Below are 27,589 nucleotides of genomic sequence, written 5' to 3'. Positions count from 1 at the left end.
GGGATCAGTGCTGGGTGCACTGTTATTTGTCATTTATATTAATGATTTGGATGAGAATATAGGAGGCATGGTTAGTAAGTTTGCAGATGACACCAAGATTGGTAGTGTAGTGGATAGTGAAGAAGGTTATCTCCGATTGCAATGGGATCTTGATCAATTGGGCCAGTGGGCTGACGAATGGCAGATGGAGTTTAATTTAGATAAATGCAAGGTGATGCTTTTTGGTAGATTGAACCAGGGCAGGACTTACTCAGTTAATGGTAGTGCGTTGGGGAGAGTTACAGAACAAAGAGATCTAGGGGTACATGTTCATAGCTCCTTGAAAGTGGAGTCACATGTGGACAGAGTGGTGAAGGCGGCATTCAGCATGCTTGGTTTCATTGGTCAGAACACTGAATACAGGAGTTGGGACATCTTGTTAAAGTTGTACAAGACATTGGTAAGGCCACACTTGAAGTAATGTGTACGGTTCTGGTCACCCTATTATAGAAAGGATATTATTAAACTCGAAAGAGTGCAGAAAAGATTTACTAGGATGCTACCGGGACTTGATGGTTTGAGTTATGAGAGGCTGGATAGACTGGGACTTTTTTCTCTGGAGCATAGAAGGCTGAGGGGTGATCTCATAGAGGTTTATAAAATAACGAGGGGCATAGATCAGCTAGATAGACAATATCTTTTCCCAAAGGTAGGGAAGTCTAAAACTAGAGGGCATAGGTTTAAGGTGAGATGGGAGAGACACAAAAGTGTCCAGAGGGGCAATTTTTTCACATAGAGGGTGGTGAGTGTCTGGAACAAGCTGCCAGAGATAGTAGTAGAGGCGGGTACAATTTTGTCTTTTAAAAAGCATTTAGACAGTTACATGGGTAAGATGGATATAGAGGGATATGGGCCAATTGGGGTTAGCTTAGGGGTTTCAAAAAAAAGGCGGCATGGACAAGTTGGGCTGAAGGGCCTGTTTCCATGCTGTAAACCTCTATGATTCTATGACTTCTACTTCCTAGATTTACAAATAAATACCCATTTCCAGGCAACAATCCTTATAGATTCTTAATCTGTAAAAATTCCAGTAATATTAATGCAAGGCACCCACTATTGCTATAGGGGAGGTACTTCACTGGACTCCTCTCTTCCAGCAATGGAAACCTCAGGCATGAAATAAAACCTTGCATTCTGGAACAAACAAACACTTCTTTGGGAGTGGCTCGAGGCTGCTTACTTCACAGGTCTGTACTCGAACAGCACAATCTTCAGAATATCACATGGCCACCCCTCCTCACACAGTTTTCAATCTCTCCTTAATTATTTTCTCCTTCATCTTTAAACCCATTTTGTTCTTAACTTTTCTTTGGAAGTTACTTTTCCCAGAATATAAAACATATTTCATGCTGCCTTTATGGCCATTACTTTTGGGAAAAATAAACTTAATATTATTGCTTTATTAATTTATGATCTTTGCTTTCTCTTTAGAAATTCAACAAGTAAACACAAATAAATCTTCTTTATTTCCTCATGCAAATTTCCATTCATGCAGTTTACTTATCCGATCTTAGCTTTGCTCATCTCCAAAATGCCTTTTTTTACACTTAACCCTTTGATGAGTTAAACCTTGCAGTCTGACTGTCTTCAGCCAGCCACACACACACAAAACCACACACACACAAAACCGTACACACACACACAAAACCGTACACACACACAAAACCGTACAGTCTGACTCAAAGTATCCCACAGCAACATTGGAAAAATTGATGTTTCATTACGTACAGATCCATGATTTTAATTTGATTTATTATTGTCACATGTATTAGCATACAGTGAAAAATATTGTTTCTTGTGCGCTATACAGACAAAGCATACCATTCATAGAGAAGGAAAGGAGAGAGTGCAGAATGTAGTGTTATAGTCATAGCTAAGGTATAGAGAAAGATCAACTTAGTGCGAGGTAGGTCCATTCAAAAGTCTGACGGCAGCAGGGAAGAAGATATTGAAATAAAGCACTGTTAGAGAGTTTAAAAGAGAATGAAGTTTTAGAAGCAGAGAACGAGAGTAAAAGATAGAATTAGAAGGTATGCTGGGCACAGCTTGCAAGAAGTCGCCTCACTCCGGCACCATCTTGGAATGGTTTTGAATCAGATGCTTGTTCATTAAGGTAGACAGATAAGAGGCAGCAGGCCCCCACCTATCAATGATACATCCTGAAATGTAATATGCAAAAGCAACATGGTCTCTGCTTGAAGATGAAATGCAAGGAAATGGAACATTTTCTGCTTTGCACTTAGTGACAATGTTAAATAGTCTCATCTCAAATACGCCAATAAGCAATATTTCATACATTATCAAACATACAAGAAAGCTCATTAGCATCTATATCCCCTACACAGACATCTGCATCACACACAATTATTTTCTTTCCAATTCTAACACTATTTTTTTCCCCAGAACACTTGTAGAATTACAGAAATTATTAAATACCTTCTTTTTTGAACTTTCAACTCCTTTTCCTGAAGGAGTATCTCAAGTTCTTTCACATTTCTCTGACGTTTTCGGACCTGCACCCTCTCAGAATAGCTCAGGACTTTTTGACCAGTGGAATCAACAACCTCTTCATTTTCCACTCTTAAAGGAAAATAGCAAATAACATTTTTAAATCTAAATCAAAATATAGTATGATAACTTTCTCAACAACTTACTCAATTTTCAGCATTATATCAACAACCACTTATTTTTATATAGCAACTTTAACATAATAAAACATACTGAGGCACACCACAGAAGCATTGTAAAACGAGGTGCAACATCAAGTCACATAAAGGAGATATTTGGTCAGATGGTCAAACATTTGGTCAAAGAGATAGGTTTCAAGAAGTGTCTTAAAGGAGGGAAGTGAGGTAGGAAAGCAGTGTTCAAGGTGCGTTAGCGTGTCTGGCAACTGTCATATTGTGGGTGGTAAATACTCTGTTGACATCTGGCAAGCAAAACTGTACGAGGAGCAGAAATTTGTAAGATCTACCCTAAAATGTAAAATTATAACAAATGGCATGTGTACTCACTGGAGTTTAGAAGAATGAGAGGGGATCTCATAGAAACATATAAAATCCTGATGGGACTGTACAGGCTAGATGCAGGAAGAATGTTCTCAATGTTGAGGAAGTGCAGAACTAGGCGTCACCATCTAAGAATAAGGGGTAAGCCATTCAGGACTGAGATGAGGAAGAACTTATTCACTCAGCAAGTTGTGAACCTGTGGAATTCTCTAGCACAGAAAGCTGTTGGGGTCAGTCCGTTAGCTATGTTCAAGAGGGAGCTGGACATGGCCCTTGCAGTTAAAGGGATCAAGGGGTATGGAGATAAAGTGGGAGTGGGATACTGGAAGTGCATAATCAGCCATGATCGTATTGAATGGCGGAACAGGCTCAAAGGGCTAAATGGTCTACTCCTGCACCTATTTTCTATGCTTCTATGTGATTACTTTTAGTAACAAAAGTGTAATATTTAAACAGAAATAGCTCTAACTATTGAATCAAATGTATTGGAAATATAATAATCTTTGATACATGTAATATAACACACCACCTCAGGTTTTTCCCCTGTAGTTTACTTTATAATATCAATCCTATAATTATAAAACAATTCGCAATATACTCCTGCCAACTCAACACCTACATTCATGTTTGTGGGAATGTTAGCGCCCATGCTGTCCTCCAGGGAAAAGCAATGAGATGAATTTCAGAAGACACCAAATGTACTAATCCTTCTCAGTTCCCTCTTTCACCTGCGTTCATTCTCTGAGCTCATTCTCTACCGGCACACTTGAAAACCACTTTTGTCTAACAGGAATCCAAAAGCATAATCTGGTTATCCTAGAAATCCTGTGACTTGTTAACACACATTAAACTCTCCAGGAAAAGGAGCTTGTTATGCCTTTCACAGAAGTGCTTTGCTTTTAAAGAAATATTACACTTTCCCCCTTAGGTGTTGCATTATAGTGTGAACCAATTGAAAGCATGAATCCTGAAGATCAGATTAAATTTCAAAGTAAAAGCATTCAGAAAGTGTAAAAGAAAATTGAAAATATAATTTTTGGGGCCTACCGATTAAATGTCAGAATCACAGAATCCCTACAGTGCAGAAGGAGGCCATTCAGCCTATCGAGTCTGCACCAACCACAATCGCATCCAGGCCCTATTCCCAGAATCCTGCACATTTACCCTGCTAATCCCCTGACACTAGGGTCAATTTATCATGGTCAATCAACTTAACCTGCACATCTTTGGACTGTGGGAGGAAACCAGAGCACCCGGAGGAAATCCACGCAGACACGGGGAGAATGTGCAAACTCCACACAAACAGTGGCCCGAGGCCGGAATTGAACCAGGGTCTCTGGCGCTCTGAGGCAGCAGTGCTAACCACTGTGCCGCCGTGCTGCCCATTTTGGACGAGACAGAAACATTGTCACTGTCAGAAGTCCACAATCGAAATAAATCTGGAAATCTACAGCAACTAATTTATCTCAATGTACAGAAACTACTTTTAGTTTATTTCTCTGGAAGTAAATGGGTAGCATAATCCGATATCAAAACTGTTTATAAAGATATGGCAGATTTTTAAAAAATGCTGCAAAGGAAATCGACAGAAGACAATGAAAATGTTGTTGCGACCAATTACCTCATTTTAGGAACATACTGAAACAGGAGGTTTTTTAAAATTTATCCATTGATGGGATGTGGGTGTCACTGGCTAGGCCAACATTTATTGCCCATCCCTAATTGCCCTTGGGAAGGTAGTGGTGAACTGCCTTCTTGAATCACTGTAGTCCGTGTGGTGTAGGTACGCCCACAATGCTGTTAGGAAGGGGGGGTTCCAGGATTTTGACCCAGTGACAGTGAAGGAACAGTGATTATAGTTCCAAGTCAGGATGATGTGTGACTTGGAAGGGAACCTGAGAGGAGTAGCCAGTCTACCCCGATCAAGCCTGTTCCACCATTCAATTAGATCATAACTTATTTGTTTACCAATATTCGCCAACTCACCGTGTAATTTCACAGATATCATCACCTGGAATCGCGATATCACTTTCCGTGCCTAATTCCTCAAACTCATATTCTTCCAAACCTTCAATACAAACAAGTTGCAACATTTATCTGGCAGCAGATTAAAGTTTTAAGTGAGTGTGTGCCAGAAATTGTTCTTTTAAATGCACTTAATTTTACACAACACTTTATTCAGTACTTCTATTGAAGTATCTGTATGTCATTTTATCACTGAGGCATTCGTACATATTGAATGAGATCAATTATTCTTTTTTTTAATGCAAGTACACACACAAGAGTCTGGTTAAGTAGAATGGACCAAGATGGTTCTGAAAGCTATTTAGAAAGCTTAGTCATTAACTTAAATACAATTATCACACAAGGCATTCCTTCATGGCTCTGGGGATCCAAAAACAGATTTTTAAAAAATTAATTCATGGGATGTGAGCATCAATGGGAAGGCAGCATTTATTCCCATCTCTAATTGCCTGAGAAGATAGTGCTCAACTAATGTCTGGAACTGCTGCAGTCCACTTAGTATAGATTTACCCACTCTACTGTTAGGGAGGGGATTCAGGAATCCCAACAGTTCAGAAGGAGGCCATTTGGGCCATCAGGTCTGCACCAACTCTCCGACAGAGCGTCTTACCCAGGCCCACCCCTACCCCACTAATCCCCCTAACCTCCACATCTTGCGACACTAAGGGGCAATTTAGCGTAGCCAATCCACCTAACCTATAGATTTTTGGACTGTGTGAGGAAAGCCAAACACCCAGAGGAAATCCACGCACACATGGGGAGAACGCGCAAACTCCACACAGACAGTCACCCAAGGCCAGAATCGAACCCTTGTCCCTGACACTGTGAGGCAGCAGTGCTAATCACTGTGCCACCGCGCTGCCCATTTTGACCTAATGACAGTGAAGGAACAGCAATATGTTTACAAGTAAGGATGATGTGTGACTTGAAGGGAAACTTACAGGTAGTGGTGTATGCGTCTGCTGCCCTTGCTGTTCATAATCCAAGGGCAACCTTCTCAAGGACAATTAAGGATAGGTAATAAACACTGGTCTAGCCAGTGATGCCTACATCCCGTGAAAAAATAAACAAAACAGGTGGTAGAGGTTACGCGTTTGGATTGTGTTGCCACAGGAGTCTTGGTGAGTATCTGCAGTGCATCTTGTAGATGGTATACACTGTTGCCACTGCGCGTCAGTGATGGAGAAACTGAATGTTTAAGGTAGGGATTGGGTGCCAATCAAGCTTTTGTACTGGATGATGTTGAGCATCTTAAGTATCATTGGAGTTGCACTCATCCAGACAAGTAAAAAGTATGAATTGGCTGACGAAAGATAAGTTAGTTTCAAATTATTAGCACTGTTCTTCTTTCACTTGCTTTTCAACAAAATATAAATTGATCCTACGGTGCTTACTTTGTTTATCTATTCTGGGCGGCATGGTGGCAGAGAGGTTACCACTGCTACCACACAGCACCAGGGAATCGGGTTCGATTCCCAGCTTGGGCCACTGTCTGTGCGGAGTCTGTACGTTCTCCCTGTGTCTGCGTGGGTTTCCTCCGGGTGCTCCGGTTTCCCCCTACAGTCCAAAAGGCATACTGATTAGGTGCATTGGCCATGCTAAATTCTCCCTCAGTGTATCCAAACAGGTGCTGGAGTGTGGCGACTAGGGGATTTTCACTGTAACTTCATTCCAATGATAATGTAAGCCAACTTGTGACTAATTAATAAACTTTAAAAATTGACTTTGCAGAATTCCAAGTGCACATTTTTGTGTAACAGTCATTTTCACATTATGTTGCCACAGAGCCCCAATGTGCACCAAATACATGCTAATCACTGATATTAGTTGCATCTATGTCATAGTACTTTGTACCTATATTATAATTCTTACAATCACTCGAGTAGAACTGATCATGGTCAGTGCAGACTCAATGGGCCAAATGGCCTCTTTCTGCATTGTAGGGTTTCTATGATTCTATGATTGAAATAAGTAGTTGATATAGGTTCATTACTGAAGTCTTTTTTCCAAAGATGAGATATACACATTTACATTATACTTTGTATGTTTTGTATTTCTATAATAATATAAACTTCTATAATACAATGTCCAAATGAAAACGTGCATAATGACAATACTGTTTGAAAATACATGGATAGCTCCTCAGAAATTGAAATGTAAAATAAGTACTTTCATTTGCAAATTAAATTTGGAATATTTTTCATGGTCATCTGTCACATTTTCTATCTCACATTTGGAAATGTGTTCAATGTCTTCTACAATAATACTGCCATGCCAACAGCAAAGGAACAGTTTAAAAATGTACTCAAGCAGTAATATATTATTAATATGTGTAATAAAATAACATTTGATAACAGAACAATCCAAATGATAAGGAAAGGAGGTCACATTTACTGCAAGAACAGTAACTGCAGTTGAGTGACTACAGCAATAGACCGAGACTGTTCTTAGCTTGTCAGTTATAATTACTGTATTTAGTGCTAGCTAATAGTGGAGTCTAAATTCTTTCAAAACCAATTCTGTCACTTATCTCGGAAAGGGCATGGGTGAGAAACTAGAGGGAGATAGCAGTTCACAGCTAGGGTGCAAGGATCTAGGGGAATCTGTGACTTGGTAGAAATGAAAGCAAGAGAGATGTTTAAACAGATGTTCTCAAGACCTTTGAACTTATTACAGATGATGCTGAGCATAGTGCACTATCTGTTCTTATGTTTAATGTTTCTGCATCTTTAGACACAATTGACACTCATCATGCTCCCCAAGTGCCTCTCTCCTATTATCCAGATCAGTGGGGCTACCCTTGCTTGGCTCCTTTCTTACTTCCCAATTATGAACAGTCTCCTTGAACACATTACTTCTGGAGAATTCAACACTCTATCTTTGAACCATTCCTCTTCTTCATCTACATGCAGCCCTTGGTAATTATCTTCCAAAGGCCCAGGTTCAGGTTCCTGATGAAAACACCCATATCAATGGCCAGACTTTTCTTCAGTACCCCCAATATCTTTGGCTTGGAGTCAACTTTTTCCAATTGCACTCACGGAGCACCTCAGGATATTTTTCTACATTGAAAATGCTATACAAATGCAAGCTGTGCAAAGCAAGAGCATTTCAAGGACTAAAGGAAGCTGAATTCAGGAGAAGAAAAGCTGAGATGAAGACTGAAATTACTGACGATGAAGATTCACAATCCATGGGTTGAGGGAAGAATGAAAGAAAGTTGTATTGGGCATAAACTAAGGAAGGAGTTTGTGGACTAGTTGCAAACAACAGAATAGTTGAAAGAAAAACTGCCAGAGGTGTAGTGGAAAAGACATGGGGCAGGATTTTATGGCCTCGCTCATCCTGAAACTATAAAATCCCACTCATGGTCAATGGACCTTTCCATGGTCCGCCCCTCGCCCGCTCCAATTTCCGTGGCGTGTGGGACGATAAAATTCCGGCCCATGTGTGGTTTAATGATGAGACTTATGCTGCCAGTGCAACAATGTGGGCAGGCAAATAGTGGAAAGTATAGCTAGGTAAAGAGGTCTCAGTAACAAAGTGACGGCAACTATTAGTCTAGTTTCTGTCCAATGATCATCCACAATATAGTCATGCATAGCAAGCATATTGTTCACAAGTGAACAGAGCGAAATACTAAGAAAACTGGTGACTGTTCATCACATTAGTAGAGTTCAAGAGATAGAACTGGATGGGGGTAGCAGAATTGGAAGGAGATTCTTGATGTTAATTCTTAGCAGGTATGCTATGTGGGTAGGTTGGCAAGAAAGAGTAAAACATTTGGGTGCAGTGATGGATGCCACATTGGGCTCTTTGGACAATGTTATGAGAGGCACAGAGGGTAGTTGTGGACCTACTCAAGGGGGATTCATATCTGTGTTGGCAATATCACAGTAGGAAGGTAAGAGTAGTTCTTAATTGAGGTATGAATTAAAAAGGTAAAGCACCTTAGGGGTGAATAAGCAATAACATGACGCGGAATAGGAGTAAATCAGAACAATAGTTTGAGAGATAATAAAAGAAAGTCAAAATAGTGAGAGGTTGCTTATGCACTGTCAGAACAAAACTCACATCATTGTTACCATATTCAGCAATTTTCTCAAAACTTACATATTTTCCTGTGCCAGATAATTGCAGAGCAAGAAGCATGGCACAGAAGCAAAGACTCTGGCTTTACCATTTAACTCATAATTAGAGTAAAATTTATTCCTTTGTTTTGGCCTCTTTCATCCTGGCTAACATTCTGAAAAATGAGAGCCTCCAGATATAATCCAGGGAGAGGACAATGGTACAAAACACTGTCTGCTGCCTTCTCATTTTTTTCTGTTGTGTAACAGTTTCTGCAACAGCAAAGTTTAATTTTAGGAAGTTTAATATCTATGCGTTACAATGTTGAAGTACCTTTTTTTGGTAATACAGATAGCAAAAGTTTCTGACAAGAAGTACTGCATCCAAAGTGTAGGCTTTCCTTGTTTTCTAGTCCACATATAACCCTTTGCTGGTGTTTTTTATACACATATCGAATCATAGAATCGCTCCGTACAGAAGGAAATCTGACATACAGTGATTAACTTTGTTGCAGCAGGAAAGCTGGTCCTCAGTTGCACTGTGCATACAATTTCTGAGAAGAACTGATGGACCACACTAATGCAAACACCCTCAAAGATGCACTGAGTGACACAGACCTCGCAATGTGCAAAGATCAAGGAGCATCATTATGGATGTTTCAGCAAAAAATTAGAAGCTGTGAGGAAATGTAACTTAAACCCAAACCATTCAGATACTAGCTTTCCTGAAGTAAACACGTATGGCCTATGAAATAATGTTGATTGGCTAACAAAAGGAATAGAAGCTATTTCAACATTTTCATTGGTCACTTTATGGCAATTGTTGGCTCATGGGCAATAGTTTTGTTTTGTAATTTAGGGTCTTAATTGCTCCTTTCTGTGTTAGTTACTCATTCCCTCATTGGTAACTACAGTTTGCTGTATTGTACTAATGTTTGTAGATTTATAAATTATGATTTGTAAATTGAGGTGTATTTAGAGGGTAATGCCCTGGAAAACTATAACCGACAATGAACCCTTCCTAAATAGAAGGTAGTAATTGTAGCTTATTGATAAATGGATGGTGTTAGCCATTGGTAATGTATCTTTTATATTCGTTCTTTGAATATTTGTAATTGTTTTGTAATAATGTATTTGTAATAAACAAAAGAAATCCCTCATTGGTAACTTCTGCTATCAACCAGAAGCAGCTGGGTCTTTTCTTCATTGCCAGTTGGACACTTGGATACTGGTGTAAGATAAGTTCAGGACAGATGTCAGGAAGCACATTTTCACACAAGAAGTAAACAATACTGATTTTCTGAGAAGGGTAATGAAGGAAAATATTTGGAGTCATTCAAGGAACAGCTGATTACTCAGATGGACGTTCTGTGGGATGATGAGCTCGAAGGGATGAATGACATCCCTTATAAGAACTTGTTACATCTTTTAATATGTCACTAATAAGCTATTTTTGGAAAACAATATTTGAAGTAACAATTCTATCTTTACTTATTTCTTCTTCTTCTGGATCCAGTTTTGTTTCTTCCTTGCCTTCAATTTCATACTCTTCCTCCATACCAGAGTGACCTTGCTTCAGTGGCTGCAACACAGACAAAAATCAAACTTTTCATGCATTTTATGTAATTGTTCCCTAGCCATGTAATTGTTCCATTTGGCCCTTTCCAAAATTACACGGGGAGCAAAAAAAACCAAATTTCCATTTGCTCAGTCATAAACTGCTGACAGTCACAAAAGTGTACTGCCATATTTAAGCAATTATTTGCAGAGTAAATATAATTACTTCAGGAACTATCCATAATTAAGTGCAATAAGGTAACAGTATTTATGCATTAACATTACTTGGAGAGTGATTGTTATTAAATCCACCACATTAGATTTAAAGTACCTTGCATACAATTCATTTTTTACAGTATATGAGAGAGAATTTTACGCAATCCTACTGTCGGTTAATCAATGATCGTTACACTGAATAAATTACGGTCTTCAATTTGAAAAGGTAACATTTTAAAGCTGTGAAGATTTTTAAGAGAGTATTTTTCCTCATGGTAGGGAGCATACAATGCATTGACGTCGGTTCTTAATGCAATTAATTGACTGTTAACATATTGCTACATTCATGCCACCGTGAAGCTCCCTGAGATGTTTTATTACATTAAAGTTGCTGTATAAATACAAGTCATAGTGGTTGTACATTATATTTTACTAAATAAATCACATTTGTTTTGTAACCTCATTTTTCTGAACTACTGTCTGGTTTATACTGAACCATAGTTCCGAGCCACTCTCTGGTATGTAGTCCGAATTATTACTCAAATGTATAAACCTAGGCATTGAGTGTTGGCAGGATATTGGACCATCAGAGATGAGCTAGTTGAGTCCTCCGCCAACATGTCCACACACACACACACACTACGGAATTACGGTTCAGTATAAATCAGCAGGAGTCCAGAAAAATGAGGGAGCGAAACATATGTGATTTATTTAGTAAAATGTAATGTACAACCACAATAACTTGTACTTATTCAGCAACTTGTTAACTTTAATGTAATATAAAGTCTCAAGGAGCTTCACAGAGGCATGAATGTAGCAATATGTTCACAGTCAATTAATTGCATTAGGAGCCAACGTCAATGCATTGTATGTTATTAATGCTCTGAATCTTCAATATCATATTAGATGGCTTCCACTGGAGAGTTCTGGGGCTTGACAGGGAGCTTAAAGTTTCTAATGTTTATTTATCAGTGTCACAAGTAGGTTTACATTAACACTGCAATGAAGTTACTGTGAAAATCCCCTAGTCGCCACACTCCGGCGCCTGTTCAGGTACACTGAGGGAGTATTTAGCACGGCCAATGTACCTAACCAGCCCGTCTTTTGGACTGTGGGGCTTTATGGAGTCTCTGGGTTTTAAGAGGGGAGAAGGGATGCTGGGGATATACGGGGAGGGGGTATTTATGGGGGGCAGGGGAGGAAAGAGGTGGGGTGCCCTGAGGCTTTGTGGTGTGGGGGATTTTTTGGGCACTTGGGTTGGGGGAGTTTGAGGGGAGAGGAATTGTTGGGGTGGGGAGGCTGGGGTGTTTGAGAGGGAGGGTGCCCTGAGGATTTTTGGGGTGGGGGCTCTTATCTCCGTCTCCACTCCCCCGTTCCCCGGAACCCCCTTCCGACAGACATGACCCGCGGCCAGAGTCCCCTCACCCCCAGGCCCCTATCTCCCTTCACCCCAGGGTCCCCTGTGCCTCACCTGGCCGTCCGCGTCCATCCGAGTCCCAGGCTGCGGGCCTAGCGGCGGGCGGTCTCCATGGTAACGGCCGGGGTGAAGCTCGCTGCCCGGGGTGGGGTGGTTTGTAATGAGGGAAAATTGCTGCAAAATGTGCTTCGGTGTGGAGACAGTGATTAGTGCAAAGTTGCTGCTGCAGTGGGAGGATGAGAGAGAGAGAGAAAAACAATGTTTTAAACAATGTCAGCTTGTTTCCTGCGGGTCTGAGAGGGAATGTGGAACATTCGGTTGTCAGGGAAGCTGCTGGGAGGACAGGACAGACTGACAGGCCTGGGAATGTGAGTGACCCAGCATTGCCCAAAACACACACCTGCAAAAGTTCATCACTAAACATTTCACCTTAAATTACTAAGTGTCATAAAATTCAACCTGTCTCATTGCTAGGTGGCTGTGTGTAATTGTGATTCTCTGATATTTAACATCTCAGGCATACAGCCCCGGGACAGAACAGCTCCAATTTTAAACATTGCAGAAAGTATAATAGATTTCAACTTTTCTCCACATAGCATGATGGCACTCTGAGGTGCTCCAATTCAATATTCTCCATAAAAGCAATGTACTGCAGCTGCTGGAATCTGAAACTAAAACAGAAAATGCGGGAAAATCTCAGCAGATTTGACAGCCATGGAGAGAGAATAGAGCTGATCGCTGGAATTCTACCTCCCCACCCATCATGGAATCGGAACGGGTGAGACAACGGAAATGTCCATTGACCTTGGGCAGGGATTCCTGGTCTCGTTTGAGCGTGGCCGTAAAGACACGCTCAATGTTTCAAATGTTGGTACTTTTCTCTCTCCACAGATGCTGTTTTGCAGCATTTTGTGTTTCAATGTTCTTGATATTCGCAAAGTACATTCAGGATCAGGCAATCAGCTCGAGTTTGAGTGGTTCTACAAACTTTCCAACCCCCTTGGTGGGTGCATTTGCCATGCTAAATTCTCCCTCAGTGCCTGAACAGGTGCTGGAGTGTGGCGACTAGGGGATTTTCACAGTAACTTCATTGCACTGTTAATGTAAGTCTACTTGTGACACCAACAAACTTTAAACTTTACCATGGCTGAAAGCCCTTACACAGTTACCTTTCCGCATTGCGCATGGATGACAGCTCCCCCAAGCTTTAGTGCATCCCGCAGCATGTAGTCCTAGATCTTGGAATGTGCCAGTCTGCTACGGTGGAGGACTGGACTGGAAGGTCAGCAAGTTTCAGGCAGACTAAAGAGCATCTTTCACCAGGTTAATGATCCTGTACACGGAGTTGATTATTTTGGTGTGCATCCCTGGGAACAGCCTGTAGCGCACAGAGTGCTGTGTCACTGAGCTGCTCGGGATGACCCTCAACTGAAACAACAGTGTGCTTTGCAAAGACACATTCCAGAAGGAGGTGAACAACGATCTCTTCCCCACCGCAGCCACAAGGCCAGCATTTATTGCCTAGCCCTCGAGCAGATGGTGGTCGAGGCACCTTATTGAACCAATGTATTCCATCTGGTGCAGGTAAACCCACAATGAGATTAAGATTTTGCCTTTACATAATGTCCCATTCCAGTACATCTGGGCCAATGATTCGTCCAAAAACTTTAGTGAATGGTACTAAATCTCAGATAGCACACCGACAACCATTTCTATGTTCATATTGCCTTCTTACGTTTCAACAGGCACTCCAACAACAGCTTATATAACATCTTAACCTAATGAAAAATCATCCAATTAGCTTCACAGGCACATTATAAAGCAAAGTATAATATTGAGCGACTATAAATGGCCGAACATTTGCACAAAGCGGAAAGTTTTAAAGGAAAGGACGAACACAAGGTAGAGGGGTGAAGAGGTGTAGGGAGGGTATTCCAGAGCTTGAGGCCCAGGCAACTGAAGGCACGGTCACCAACAGTACAGCAATTATGATTGGGAATGTACAAGAGGTCAGAATTAGTGGAGCACAGACAACCCAGAGGTTTGTGAGGTTGGAGATTACAGAGATAGGGAGAGGCTTCAGAAACACCTTTTTGAATATAAAGCGCTTTGAGATGTCCATTTGTCATGAAAGGCAGTATCCTCTGCGGAATATTGAGTATAAAATTATCCATTTATTCTAAATGAACTACAAGACCTTAAAGTTGAAAACCTACAACTATGGAATATATTTAATCACATTTAACTGTGTTTCATGAATATGGCTGCAATAATGCATCAATTTATTTGATAACGTACTTTATTAGTGATTTTAACTGTGACTCCTTTACTAATTTCTCTGAATTTTCCTTATTTTATTTTCTACTCCTTTCAATGCTCTGAACATGGCACATAATTACATTCCTACTCCTTAATAGACCAAGTCCACCTTGTGCACAATGGAGACAGTGGGTTAAAAATTCACTTGCCCTGTATTTTGCAGGAGTCGCTATTTGTGACCTTCCCGTGATGGTTCCATTAGAGGTGCACAGCCTAAAAACCTGGTACTCCCACTTCATTTAACGGATTGCAGTGTAGGAGTGAGCAGGTTCTTCATTGCTTTCTGTCTCTGTGCCCAGCAGAGGGCCAAACAGCATTTTGCTAATAGCACATGTTGCAGCCAGCTCTCTCTTCTTAAAGGTAGGCTGTCCCTCTTAAAGGGAAGATGCACTGAATAACGTTGCTGGAATTTAAAAGATGGAGAATGGAGCACCAGTGCAGAGTGTTTCAGGGAGACCGATGTAGTACTCGAGGCTTTGTATGTAGAAGTGGGCTGCAGGAAAGGAGCCGTGTTTTTGCAGGAGGCTATGAGGCTTTCAAGGATTACTGTCTGAAGAGGGTGATAGCATATTGTCAGGACAGTAAATCCCCAGAGTCTGGACCCAAGGACCCTGCACCAGTGGCTTAAGAGGTCAAATGGCCTCACATGGGTGGTCAAGAACTGACCGCATTTTCACATGAAATGTACCCACTGTAGTAGTAGATCTGGTACATAGGGGGTTAAAGTGGGACTGAGTATATTACTGCTCAAGGAGCAAAACAGAGCTGGCAGAGAGAGGACAAAGACACCAGCAGTGAACTCATTGGAGGAGATGCTCTGAGCTAGTGGGGCTGGCTGTGACAGAACTCATGATATCCAGCATTGCTGAGAACATTGAGGGTGATGGAATGTTCCTGTGTGACCATAGATTTCTTGCTTTCCACCTCATCTTTCGTGCCTCAAACGCAACCTTTCCCTATCCAGGAACTGCCACCCTCCCAGCCCGAGGAAGAAGAGAAAACAACCTGAGGCTGTGTGATCCGAATGAGGTATCCTGGTGTTGCTTCACACAGTTGGATTGTGTGATGTCAGGATAGCGCTCCTTCCTCTGTATACTGGTGTTGTCGGTGCAGGAGCGCCAACAAAACTGCACTAGACCTTCATAATATGCCACTGGAGGTGGTGCTCCAGAGATGAATTTCTCACCCAGTCAGCATTTTAAAAGACAGCTCATACTTTAAGAGCATCTGGTACGATATGGGAAAAACACATGGAAAATGACTGTTGTGTTGATGAGAAATTTGCAAAGTATAAGCATTCACACAAGCCGAGACATGGTGACCCAATTTTCCAAAATGACTGACACAAGTAGATGAGACAGCTGCACACTTCTTTCACTGAATGTTGTTACTGGTCTGGTTTGAATAAATACTGGGTTTAGAAAGGGAACAAGGATACCCTGAGGAGCCACACATAACATTTGTTGAGATATCCCGCACAAATAACTGACACTTTCATGACTTAAGAGCACTTTTGATGGGGCTTATATCTTAATGACATTGACATCTTCTATTGAGCAAAACGATTGTCAAACGCTTTTACGTAATGAAGGAATTGTTTGATTGTACACTGCCCAAAGAAAATATAACATCATTCAGATTCCTATTTTTCGTCATTCATGTTTCATATTTGCATTTGGGGTATTCTGTGCTTGGATTAGTAATGTTAAGTGTCAGGAAACAAGTAGTTTTAAATAAACTATATTTGTATTTTTGGGTATTAAATATGAGGTATAAGGGTATAAACTTAAGTTAAGTTAAACATGTTTTTTACCCAGAGGGTGGTGGGTGCTGGAACTCGCTGCCGGGGGTCTGGTGGAAGCAGATACAATAGTGACTTTTAAGGGGCGTCTTGACAAATACATGAAGAGAGGGATATGGTCCCCGGAAGGGTAGGGGGTTTTAGTTCAGTCGGGCAGCATGGTCAGTGCAGGCTTGGAGGGCCGAAGGGCCTGCTCCTGTGCTGTAATTTTCTTTGTTCTTTGTTCTTAAAACTTAAGTTGTGCTTCTGTAGTTGTCTGCTGAAAGAGGGTTAAACTTCAGTTAGCTCTTTTTAAATAAAGGTGCCTGTATGTCTGTGGGTTTTGGTTTCACTTCAAACTCTGCCTGCATTGTGCTCGAAGGATTAAAACGTGAACATAAACAGGGTTAAAGAAAGACTAGACTGTTGCTTAGTGATCAGGTGCTACGTTAGGTTAGAAAGAACTTTTAAATTTTAGTTTGAAGCTGGACTGGACAAGGGAGCTGCAAACAGCACACTTCCCAAAAAAACACCAAAAAGTCCAGGAACTCGGGAATTGGGACAAAAGGAATGTCTCAGGAAGACAGTTAAGTTAAAGGAACAAAGAACAAGAAGTTGAATAAGATCCTGGTGGGTGAGGTTAAAGTACAAAGCAGAGAGCATGCGCCATTAAAGAGACCGCTGCAGTAACCAGAGTAAGTGGGGAACCAGACATCAGAAGTAAATCAAAAGTTTGATGACCTCTTACTACAGCTTGTGAAGCAGTAATGTTGTGTTGGCCTGGCTGGGTACCTGAGAGATAGTGTGGGAGCGTGAATGCACCTGGCAATCCAAGACAGAGAAATACTAAAAGGAGAGATTGAAATCCTGGAAGTGGATCCTTTGGTGAAGGCATGTGAGAGAAGGCATTGTATGGAAGAAAATTACAAGGCGTGTTTTTTAAAGAGCGGAGTTTGATTTAATTTGATTTATTATTATCACATGTATTTGGATGCAGTGAAAAGTACTGTTTCTTGCACACTATACAGACAAAGCATACCATTCATAGAGAAGGAATGGAGAGGGTACAGAATGTAGAGGAAGATCAACTTAATATAAGGTAGGTCCATTCAAAGGACTGATGGCATCAGGGAAGAAGCTGTTCTTGAGTCGGTTGGTGCATGACCTCAGACCTTTGTATCTTTTTCCCAATGGAAGAGGTGGAAGAGAGTATGTCTGGAGTGTGTGGGGTCCTTGATTACACTGGCTGCTTTTCCAAGGCAGCAGGAAGTGTAGACAGAGTCAATGGATGAGAAGCTGATGTGTGATGGACTGGGCATCGTTCACAACCCTTTGTAGTTTGGAAACTCTTGTGTGGGAGTCAGAGTTCCAGTGTGGCTGGTTGGCTCACAGAATGATAATCATCTAGTTGGGATTTGATGAGAAATCCATAGAAGTTGGATTGGGCAGTGTCTGCCACTTGGTTTCAGAGTGTGGTGTATCTGACCACAGTTTGCCTGTTGGTTCACATGGACTGTGTACTTACTGAGAACAATACAGGGAGGGATTTTCCATATCCCCCTAACCTTCTTAGACAGCACCTTCCATACACATGATCACTAGCATCTAGAAGGACAGGGGCAGCAAATACCTGGGAATACCACTAGTTTCTCAGTGGTGGGAGGCGGCCCGTCGTTCATAGAATCATAGAATCCCTACAGTGCAGAAGGAGGCCATTCGGCCCATCGAGTCTGCACCGACCACAATCCCACCCAGGCCCTACCCCCACATATTTTACCTGCTAATCCCTCTAACCTACGCATCTCAGGAGTCTAAGGGGCAATTTTTTTTTTAACCTGGCCAATCAACCTAACCCGCACATCTTTGGACTGTGGGAGGAAACCGGAGCACCCGGAGGAAACCCACGCAGACACAAGGAGAATGTGCAAACTCCACACAGACAGTGACCCGAGCCGGGAATCGAACCCGGGACCCTGGAGCTGTGAAGCAGCAGTGCTAACCACTGTGCTACCGTGCCGCCTTCCTGAAGTGAAAATTCTGCTGTTGGTGGTTTGCTAGTTAGTACCTAGAGCCACTCTCTCTCTCTCCCTGGTGCTTTGGGGAAGCTGTTCTGACTTCAAGCTTGCTTGTGTGTCTATCAAGAGAACTGCAGCATCCAACCAAAGGACTAAGTTCCAGCATCACGTGAACATCGTTGACTGGTGATGGAATATTCTGGTCTTGCTGACACCTCCGCCATGGGTTTCCTGGCAGTGGAGGTCTGCTGTCAGCAGGACCAGAAGATCCTCGCCAGTGGGAAGAGCCAGAAAATCACCCCCATACTATAAGATAGATCCTGTAACTTGTGTTATCCTTAAAGATCTGTGAAGATACAGGTGGGTTTGTATTTTAGTCAATCTTTTCATGCAGAATAAATGTTTTATTATTTTGTTAGAAGTTAATTGGCAGTTCTGTGACTCTGTTCATCCATGTCTCTAAATAAATAATAAAAGTTATGGTCTGTCGACTTGGGTTCCATTCTGGGACTTGACTGTTCAATAGTGTAACCTTAGTGTACCTTTAAGAAATGTTTTTTTTAAATCATGTTCCCTGCAGTTTGGAAGCAGGCCTTTTGGTTTCATTGTGGCACCGACTGTTAAAAGTCCTTTTATTGCTGCTTCAATGGTTTAAATGGGGTTTTGTTTATTTTTAATCTGGGCCTCATGCATTGCCTTGGAATTTACGACTGGATAACAGGTCATGTGTTTTAGACAGTTTTTTTCCATAGTGAATTCAAGTTTTCACTTTCAGTTTGGCTGCTGGCTGCTGTTTTAGTTAGAAGGTGTTTGGACATCAGAATGAAAAGCAGTGTTTCTCTCTCTCTCTCTCTCCCTAGTATTGGAAATTCGGCTGGCTAGCTGGAAGCAAGGCTTCTTGCCTTCCTGAAGTGAAAATTCTGCTGTTGGTGGTTTGCTAGTTAGTACCTAGAGCCACTCTCTCTCTCTCCCTGGTGCTTTGGGGAAGCTGTTCTGACTTCAAGCTTGCTTGTGTGTCTATCAAGAGAACTGCAGCATCCAACCAAAGGACTAAGTTCCAGCATCACGTGAACATTCATATTTTCTGTGCTAAATCTGTATCAAGGGTTTTGTTTGAGGAAGTTTGTTTGGTTGGGCCACTTCACATATTTGTAAAGGTTTATACAATATCATGGTTGTTTTTTCTTTCTTGTTTGTAATTGGTACAAGTTATTGCTAATTTTCTTTCGATGCATGTTAACTGTATTCTTAAATTGTTTGATAAAAGCTTCCTAATGGGTCATTTGAATCACATCTGAAGTGAAACATCTCATGCTTACCCTAGCCAAATTCAAATTGCAAAACTTATTATCCAGACGGGCTTCATAAGACACTTTGGAATTTCTGACCTGAATTATAATAATCGTAACAAAGCTGGGATCGTAACAAAAGAAACAGAAACTGAACTGGACTAGCATAAATACTGTGGCTACAAAAGCAGGTCAAAGGCTAGGAATCCTGTGCTGAATAACTCACCTCCTGACTCCCAAAAGCTTGTCCACCATCCACAAGGCATAAGTCAGGAGTGTGATGGAATATTCTCCACTTACCTGGATGAGTACAACAACACTCAAGAAGTGTGACACCATCCAGGACAAAGCAACCCACTTGATTGGCACCTCTTCCACAAACATTCACTCCCTCCACCCCTTAGAAACAGTAGCAGTAGTGTGTACCATCTACAAGACACTATAACATTAGCTGAGTGTGATAACCCCCTGGACTCGCATGGGGAATCGCTGATTGACCTCCCTGTAGGACTCTTTGAATATGAGCTCCATGGGGATTGGTAATTAACTCACCAGATGGAGCTCATATACCGAGTCCTGTATAAAGCAGGCCCCTGAGTGGGTCCATTGTTGCATTTTCCCGATTGGGAATTGTTTGTGTTCACCACAGGATTGTGGTTTTGCTTTACTTTATTTTGTGCAACAAAGCACCGTTCCTTTACTGCTGACTCCTGGAGTTATTATACTGCCTTTCTGGATTAATAGTCTAGCGATAATACCACTAGGCCATCGCCTCCCCATTGAAACGGTGTTAATATTTTTGTCACCTTCTGTTCATTTGCTAAGAAGAGCTATATAAATAAATTGTCTTACATAATTATGACACACAGAAGAAGCTATGTTTATTGGCGATGATTTCTCATCATCAGGGATACGAGAGGAGAAATATGAAGTTAGATTATGACTCCATATTGTTGTTTGCAGTTATTGCTGTAAACTGTGGAGAGCAGCAATGATGTTTTACCCTGACTGAACAGCTTGATGACACTGTCCAGACTTGTGTAGAGAAATGCTGATTGTTAGAGAGTGCCAGATTGAGCAGTTGGCTAATGCCTGTGGAATGATATCCCAGCAGGAGCAGACTCTTAAGAAGAACAGGTGAGAAAAATGGAAGGAGATAAGATGAAGGATATCTGGCATGAATTCCTGATTCAGAAGGAACACTGACTATCTGCTCATATTATTGGAAAAGTGCTAAGTAAGACACAGGGGATCCTAGCTATAAAGTATAAACTGTAGAGATGACTGTAACAGCGGTAAGTTTACAAATACTTTATTGCAATTAAAAAGCATATGGTCACTCAATAGAATATAATTTCCCTTTATCTGTTTCTACAACAGACCATAAACCATTTTTCAGATGATTACAATAGTTCCCTTTTAGCCATATACAAATAAATATATGATAAATGTTGTACAGCCAGCTTACTTAAAGAAGGTTGGGTTCATGTTCAAGTTATTCGATAGATGAGAGGGAAGAGAAAATACTTCCAAGGGAGGAGAAAAATAGAGAGAAATACATGGAGCCAACAAGCTTGTATCAATGGAAACCTTTCTATACTTGAAATTACAGATGTGCTATTGTTTGTAATACTTGTTGGAAAACTAAACATGAACCCAGTGTAAGGTGGAAGCTATTTCAGAATTCCAGCAACTGCAGTAAAATATTTCCTTTCCTGTTCCTCGGGAATACAAGCTATATACTCCATGGTGAGTTTCAGTTTTAGAGGTTGATGTTTTCATTCAAAATGCTTAATGAGGAAGAAAACCTGAACAAATTATAGTTTTGTTTTTATTTCAATTATTTCTCTCCTTTTCCTCATTTACTGAGCATGTTAAGCATGCCCAGGGTACAGTTCCATCTTTGCCAACAGTTTTTTCAGCTTCTCATCCAAGGTACTAGTCATCATGTGTGATCTCAGATGGTGAATGCTGGCAGAATGTTTCATTATAAAAGGCATCACAGTCAATTCTAATCCTGATTAGCAGAACAGCACAGAAAAGGAGTTTGAAGCTACATTGTTCAGTGCTGTATTCAATGGGACAAAATGTCCTCCTTTGGCGCTATCTTAGGCGGGGTTCTCTGATCTTTTTCATTCCCGCCTCGCTGTCAGCAAGAAAGGAGAATTTGGTGCTCAGCCAAAACTCCATTCACTGTGGCAGCACCGGAGAATCTCAGCCACAAACGAGGTCGGATGTTTCCTGCGTATAACTGTACCAGGAGAGGTATTTAGCCAATAATCCACCGGAGCAAGTCTCAACAAATGCATTTTGGCAGACAGCCATGTTAGTATCTAATAGGCTCTGTTGATGGATGTTAAATACGCAATAGTTTAAAGTGACCATGTGTTGAGTATTGATTAGTTAATTATACTCAGATGTGTATATAAGGAAGAGTCAGCCAGCACTGGGGGTGGGTGTTTTAGAAGAAAGCTTTGCGACAGGCAAAAACATCTCCATCAAAGCACAACCAGGCTCGGAAATTCCACTGACAAACCATAAAATCTAACTAACAACAACTAATTTGCATCGTTTCATGTGATCAAATCATTAGTGATTCATTTTGAATTTACCACATCAAAGACTCATGCTTCCAGAATGTTTTTACCTATTATATTCTCTGCAAACTCAGCCTCATCGGAATCTTGTATTTCCTCACCAAGAACAGTTTCACAGTTTATCTAGCCATGCAAATTATACAAAAGTAAGAAGAACTTACATGTATGCGGTGTCTCGCTTAACCTCAGGACATCCCTAAGTGCTTCCCAGCCAATGAAGTGCTTTTGAAGTGTAGTCACTACTGTAATGTGGGGAAATTAAAAATAAGTAAATTAGATGTGCAGGTTCCATTTATTAATATAATTATTTCAACCGTCAGTGAAGACATTTCTTAATGACACATCCCTGTTAAGAAGTTTTCATCACAATTATACTTATAAAAGACATCAAAAATGATTGTACTCAAGGGCAGGCAATGCCTCTTCAATTTACACAAGAAATATGACAGAAGCATATTAAGTACAGTAGCCATTGGGTAATTTTTTTATCATGGTTGAATTGAGTTTCAATCATTGCACACAATGTAACTTCCTAAATCTGCTTATAACCATTTTTATAAATGTACTCAAAGCATTGTTCTAAATTGCAGTTCTCTAAATTAAAATGCTATATTCTAGACTGATTTTCTGAAGTGCTTTCTGGGCTTTATTAAATCATTCATTTCAGTAAATCCTCAAATAATTGCTCTTGAAGCCTTGTACATGGACATATTTGATTCGCTAAAGTAATCTTGTTAGTGCCATTAATCAGGGCTGATTAAATTTGGTATTTTTCTTCTCTCACTAAGGGATAATTTAAAAGAATTCTCACTCCAGTGCTTCATTTTATGTCAGCTCATCTTCAGTCATAAAACTAGTATTGAGGATTCTGATTTCATTTCATATTTCATATCTTACCTTTAGCAGACATGTTCATTCTCCTCATTTTGCTTATACATATATTAGAAAGACAACAATGTTACTACCGACACATTTTAAAAGTTTATTTATTAGTGTCACAAGCTTGCATTAACACAGCAATGAAGTTACTGTGAAAATCCCCTTGTCGCCACACTCCAGCGCCTGTCTGGGTACACTGAGGGAGAATTTATGCCAATTCACCTAACCAGCGCCTGTTCAGGACTGTGGGAGGAAACCGGAGCACCCGGAGGCAACCCACGCAGACACAGGGAGAACGTGCAGACTCCGCACAGACAGTGACCCAAGCCGGGATTCGAACCCAGGTCCTGGCACTGTGAGTCAGCAGTGCTAATCACTGTGCCACCGTGCCGCCCCATATTAAAAAAAATTGAATTTCATCTTCATATCTTATAGATCATGCTGAAAACTTCTCTTTTTCAAATGGAATAGATTGCTCAACCTTTTCCTAAATTATTTGCCTTCATACACTGGCCTTTATGTGCTTTGAAATTCAATAGTTAACTTTCAAATAATTAGGTGACAAGGTTAAGATGAGTTCTGACCAACACTTTATGCATTTTGGTGTCTGTAGACATAAAGAGAGAATCTGTTAACAGAAACTTATGGAAAACAAAGAAGGATGGGAGCAGATTATCAGGGAAATCTCTGCATGTGCACAGTTACTATATGCTAGCTCTATGCTTGTGCTTGCCTGAGCAGTGAGCTGTTAGATTCTGGGTTACTGTTATTAGTTTTGGGTGACTGGTTAGCTTAACTTTCAGCTGACTGTACTGTAGGCCTGACCCTGCTAAGTGGATCTCTTAATGTATTGTGATGCATAAGCCACTTTCTCAAATAGGCATATAAAATTAAAGAATGATTACAGCACAGTAACCTATTGTGTACTTGCTGCTTTCAAAGCAGCTCAGTTACTACCAATTCCTCAGCTTTTAACTGTGGACCTGCAAGTTTTTTTCTCTTCAAATAATTAACCAATTATCTTTTGAAAATGGAATGATGCACTTTCAGATATTCCATTAGTGAATCAAAAGGGATTTATTAATAAGAAGTGTTCAGTAACCTACAGCAGCCGCATGGATCACCTAGGTCCCTACATGTTGCCTGCCTAAGAGGGGAATTGCACCCCTTGGGGTGATTCCCCACTCTGAGTCCTAATTGGCACTCAAGACATGTGACCCTTACTCTGCTGTGTTGCCCTTAAAGGGACAATCACCACAAGTCACCACAGTCACCCACAATTGAATCAGTCTCCACCACAATCTTGGGCAGTGCATTCCAGATTGTAACCACTCACTGTGTAAAAACATCTTTCCTTATGTTACCTTTTGGTTCTTCTGCCATTCTTCTTAAATCAATGCATTCTGCTTCTCGACTTTTCTTCCAAATGGAACAGTTTCTCACCATCTACTCTGTCCATGCTCCTCATGAATACGAATACATCCATCAAAGGTAGCAGTGATTAGCCTCACAGCGTCAGGGACCCGGGTTCAATTCCAGCCTTGGGTGATTGTGTGGAGTTTGCATGTTCTCCCTGTGTCTGCGTGTGTTTCCTCCAGGTGCTCCGGTTTCCTCCCACCATCCAAAGATATGCGGGTTAGGTGGATTGGTCATGATAAATTGCCCCTTAGAGTCAGGGGGATTAGCAAGATAAATATGTGGGGTTATGGAGATAGGGCCTGGGTGGGATTGTTGTTGGTGCAGGCTCAATGGGCTGAATGGCCTCCTCCTGCACTGTAGGGATTCCATGATCTATTCTTTTTGATTCTATGATCTCCTCTCAACCTTATTTTCTCTGTGGAGAAGTCCCAGCCTCTCCAACCGACCCAAGACACAGTACAAGTAAAGCTCATAAATAGTGAGAGTAATTAGTTATGTCTCACATCAGCTCAGAAACTGATATTTTAATATCCCCTGTGTCTTTTATGTAACATTACAGTTGAATGCATGACAAGATTCGACTTGCATAACGGAATCGATTTTAACCCTCTCTGCCTAACAGGCAGGTTTTGCAGGGTATCGATGTTGCTAGCTAGGCCAGCATTTATTGCCCGTCCTTAATTGCCCTTGCAAAGGTGATAGTGAGTTGCCTTTTGAACCACTGCAGTCCACGTGGTGTAGGTACAACCACAATGCTGTTAGGATGAAGTTTCTGGATTTTGACACAGCGACAGTGAAGAAACAACGTTATATTTCTAAAACAGGAGGGGAGCTTGAAGACGGTGGTGTTCCTATGCAACAGCTGCTCTTTTCCTTCAAGGCTGGTCGGTTGTGGGTTTGGAGGGTGCTGTTGAAGGAGCCTTGGTGAGTTGCTGCAGTGCATTTTGTAGATGGCACTCACTGCTGCCAGTGTGTGTCAGTGGGAGAGGGAGTGAATGTTTAAGGTGGTGATGGGGTGCTAATCACTTGTGTGGCATGAATATTACTTATTACTTATCAAGTTTAATATTGGATCAGAATGATCCAATACTGCTGCAGAAAACTATCATGAACACACTCCAGGAACTCTCACCCCTTTTTTCCCTCTGTGGTATTCCTATCCCAGTTTATAGTTGGATAATTGATGTCCCTCATTATAATTTCTCTATATTTTTTGCACCTTTCTGTAATTTATTTGCAAATTTATTTCTCTACATCCCTTCCACTAGTTAGTTGTCTATATACTACATCGATCAGTGTCATTACACGTTAGCCAGTGAGATTGATCCCTCTAGAACATTCTCTCTCTCCAGCATTGTAATACCATCTTCAAGCAATACTACCACTCCTCTCCCTTCGCCCCTCTTCTTCTTCCTTTCCTTTCTGAACACCTTGTACCCAGGAATATTTAACACCCAGTCCTGCCCTTCTTTGAGCTAGCTCTCCAATATGGCAGTAATATCATATTTCCATTTGGTAACCTGTGCCTTTAGTTCGCCAATCTTATTAACCACACGTCATGCATTCACATACATGTACATTAATCCTGATTTAGGCTTTTTTACTTGCCCCATGACCCGAACAGGTGCCGAGGGGGGCAGCACGGTGCATCAGTGGTTAGCACTGCTGCCTCACAGCGCCAGGGACCCGGGTTCAAATCCCGGCTTGGTTCACTGTCTGTGTGGAGTTTGCACGTTCTCCCCGTGTCTGCATGGGTTTCCTCCGGGTGCTCCGGTTTCCTCCCACAGTCCAAAGATGTGCTGGTTAGGTGAATTGGCCAAGCTAAATTGACCCTCAGTGTACCCGAACAGGCGTCGGAATGTAGCAACTAGGGGATTTTCGCAGCACCTTCATTGCAGTGTGAATGTAAGCCTACTTGTAACACTGATAAATAAACTTAAATGTTACTTTGACTCCATTCAAGTGTAGTATTGCCTACTCCAATTATATCAAACTCTCCAAGTATTCCTGTCTCCACAGATGCTGTCAGACCTGCTGAGATTTTTCAACATTTTCTGTTTCTGTCTCCAAGTATTCTGTTTACCTTGATACCAGGCTCTGACATACCTTCTTTATCAGTTAATGCTGCTCTACCTGCCACTGCCAGTTTTCTTCCTCTCCTCTCTCAATTTTCCCTCAGGTTACCATCCCTCCGCCAATCAAGTTTAAACTCTCCCCATAACTGGTCCGTATACTTACCAGAGGGTCATTAGGTGTTCTCTAGCTGCATGAGTTTCCACATGCCACCGGCTACCTCCACACATTCCAGGTGGGATGTTGTCTGGCAGCTTCTTAATGAGACCCAGATATTAAACATGCTGTGATTTCAGTTTGCCACAAGCGAGCTCACAAGACCCCAACAGATCCAGAAACTCACTGGCAATTAAATCCTGCCACCCGCCCCCAAATGGTGGGTGCAGAAATTCTATGGGAACTATCATGGCGTCATGCTGTGTGCAATCACCTTCACTGTTCAGATTTCCGACTTGGAGGTTTATGCTGCATTTGCCTTGAGAAACTCTACCAATGGCTGCCCCAGCTGAGTTGGGAGAGCTGCAAAGCTGGGAAGAGGGTGCTCCAAGTACATTTTCTTGACATCATATTGGTCAGAGGCATGTGCAGCAATATCTTAGCAGCACAGATCTGGAGTAATGGCAGGCCGAGTCTATTACCTATTTTTACAGGACAGAGATAAAGACACGCCATAGGCTATATGGAACTTCTCCAGCTGTCCTTGAAGGTCTGCTGATTTCAGTCCTATGTAATGTTTTGTTGCTATTCAGACCCACAGTGTAACGAGGGCAGATTTTACAGCCTGAGGAGTCGGCCTCACGACCACATCTATAGAGTATCGTTTATATTTGAAACAATTCTGTATAAAATAAATCTGCTGTTATAATCACATCAGCACAGATCACTT

At 41.3% G+C, this 27,589-nt stretch overlaps 1 protein-coding gene across 1 annotated transcript in view; it reads right to left on the bottom strand.

Moving 5' to 3' along the window:
* Window positions 1–27,589, bottom strand: part of cfap74 (cilia and flagella associated protein 74) — a 216,799-nt gene that overhangs the window by 174,158 nt on the left and 15,052 nt on the right. Inside the window, 3 exon segments of the mRNA XM_078239710.1 lie at window positions 2,476–2,619; window positions 5,034–5,115; window positions 10,634–10,724. Of these exon segments, the coding sequence (XP_078095836.1) occupies window positions 2,476–2,619; window positions 5,034–5,115; window positions 10,634–10,724 (317 nt within the window).

This window comes from Mustelus asterias, chromosome 22 (genome assembly GCF_964213995.1).
Source record: "Mustelus asterias chromosome 22, sMusAst1.hap1.1, whole genome shotgun sequence".
NCBI lineage: Eukaryota > Metazoa > Chordata > Chondrichthyes > Carcharhiniformes > Triakidae > Mustelus > Mustelus asterias.
Note: the sequence above shows the minus strand (reverse complement) of the source record. Positions and strands in the feature narration are given on the sequence as shown.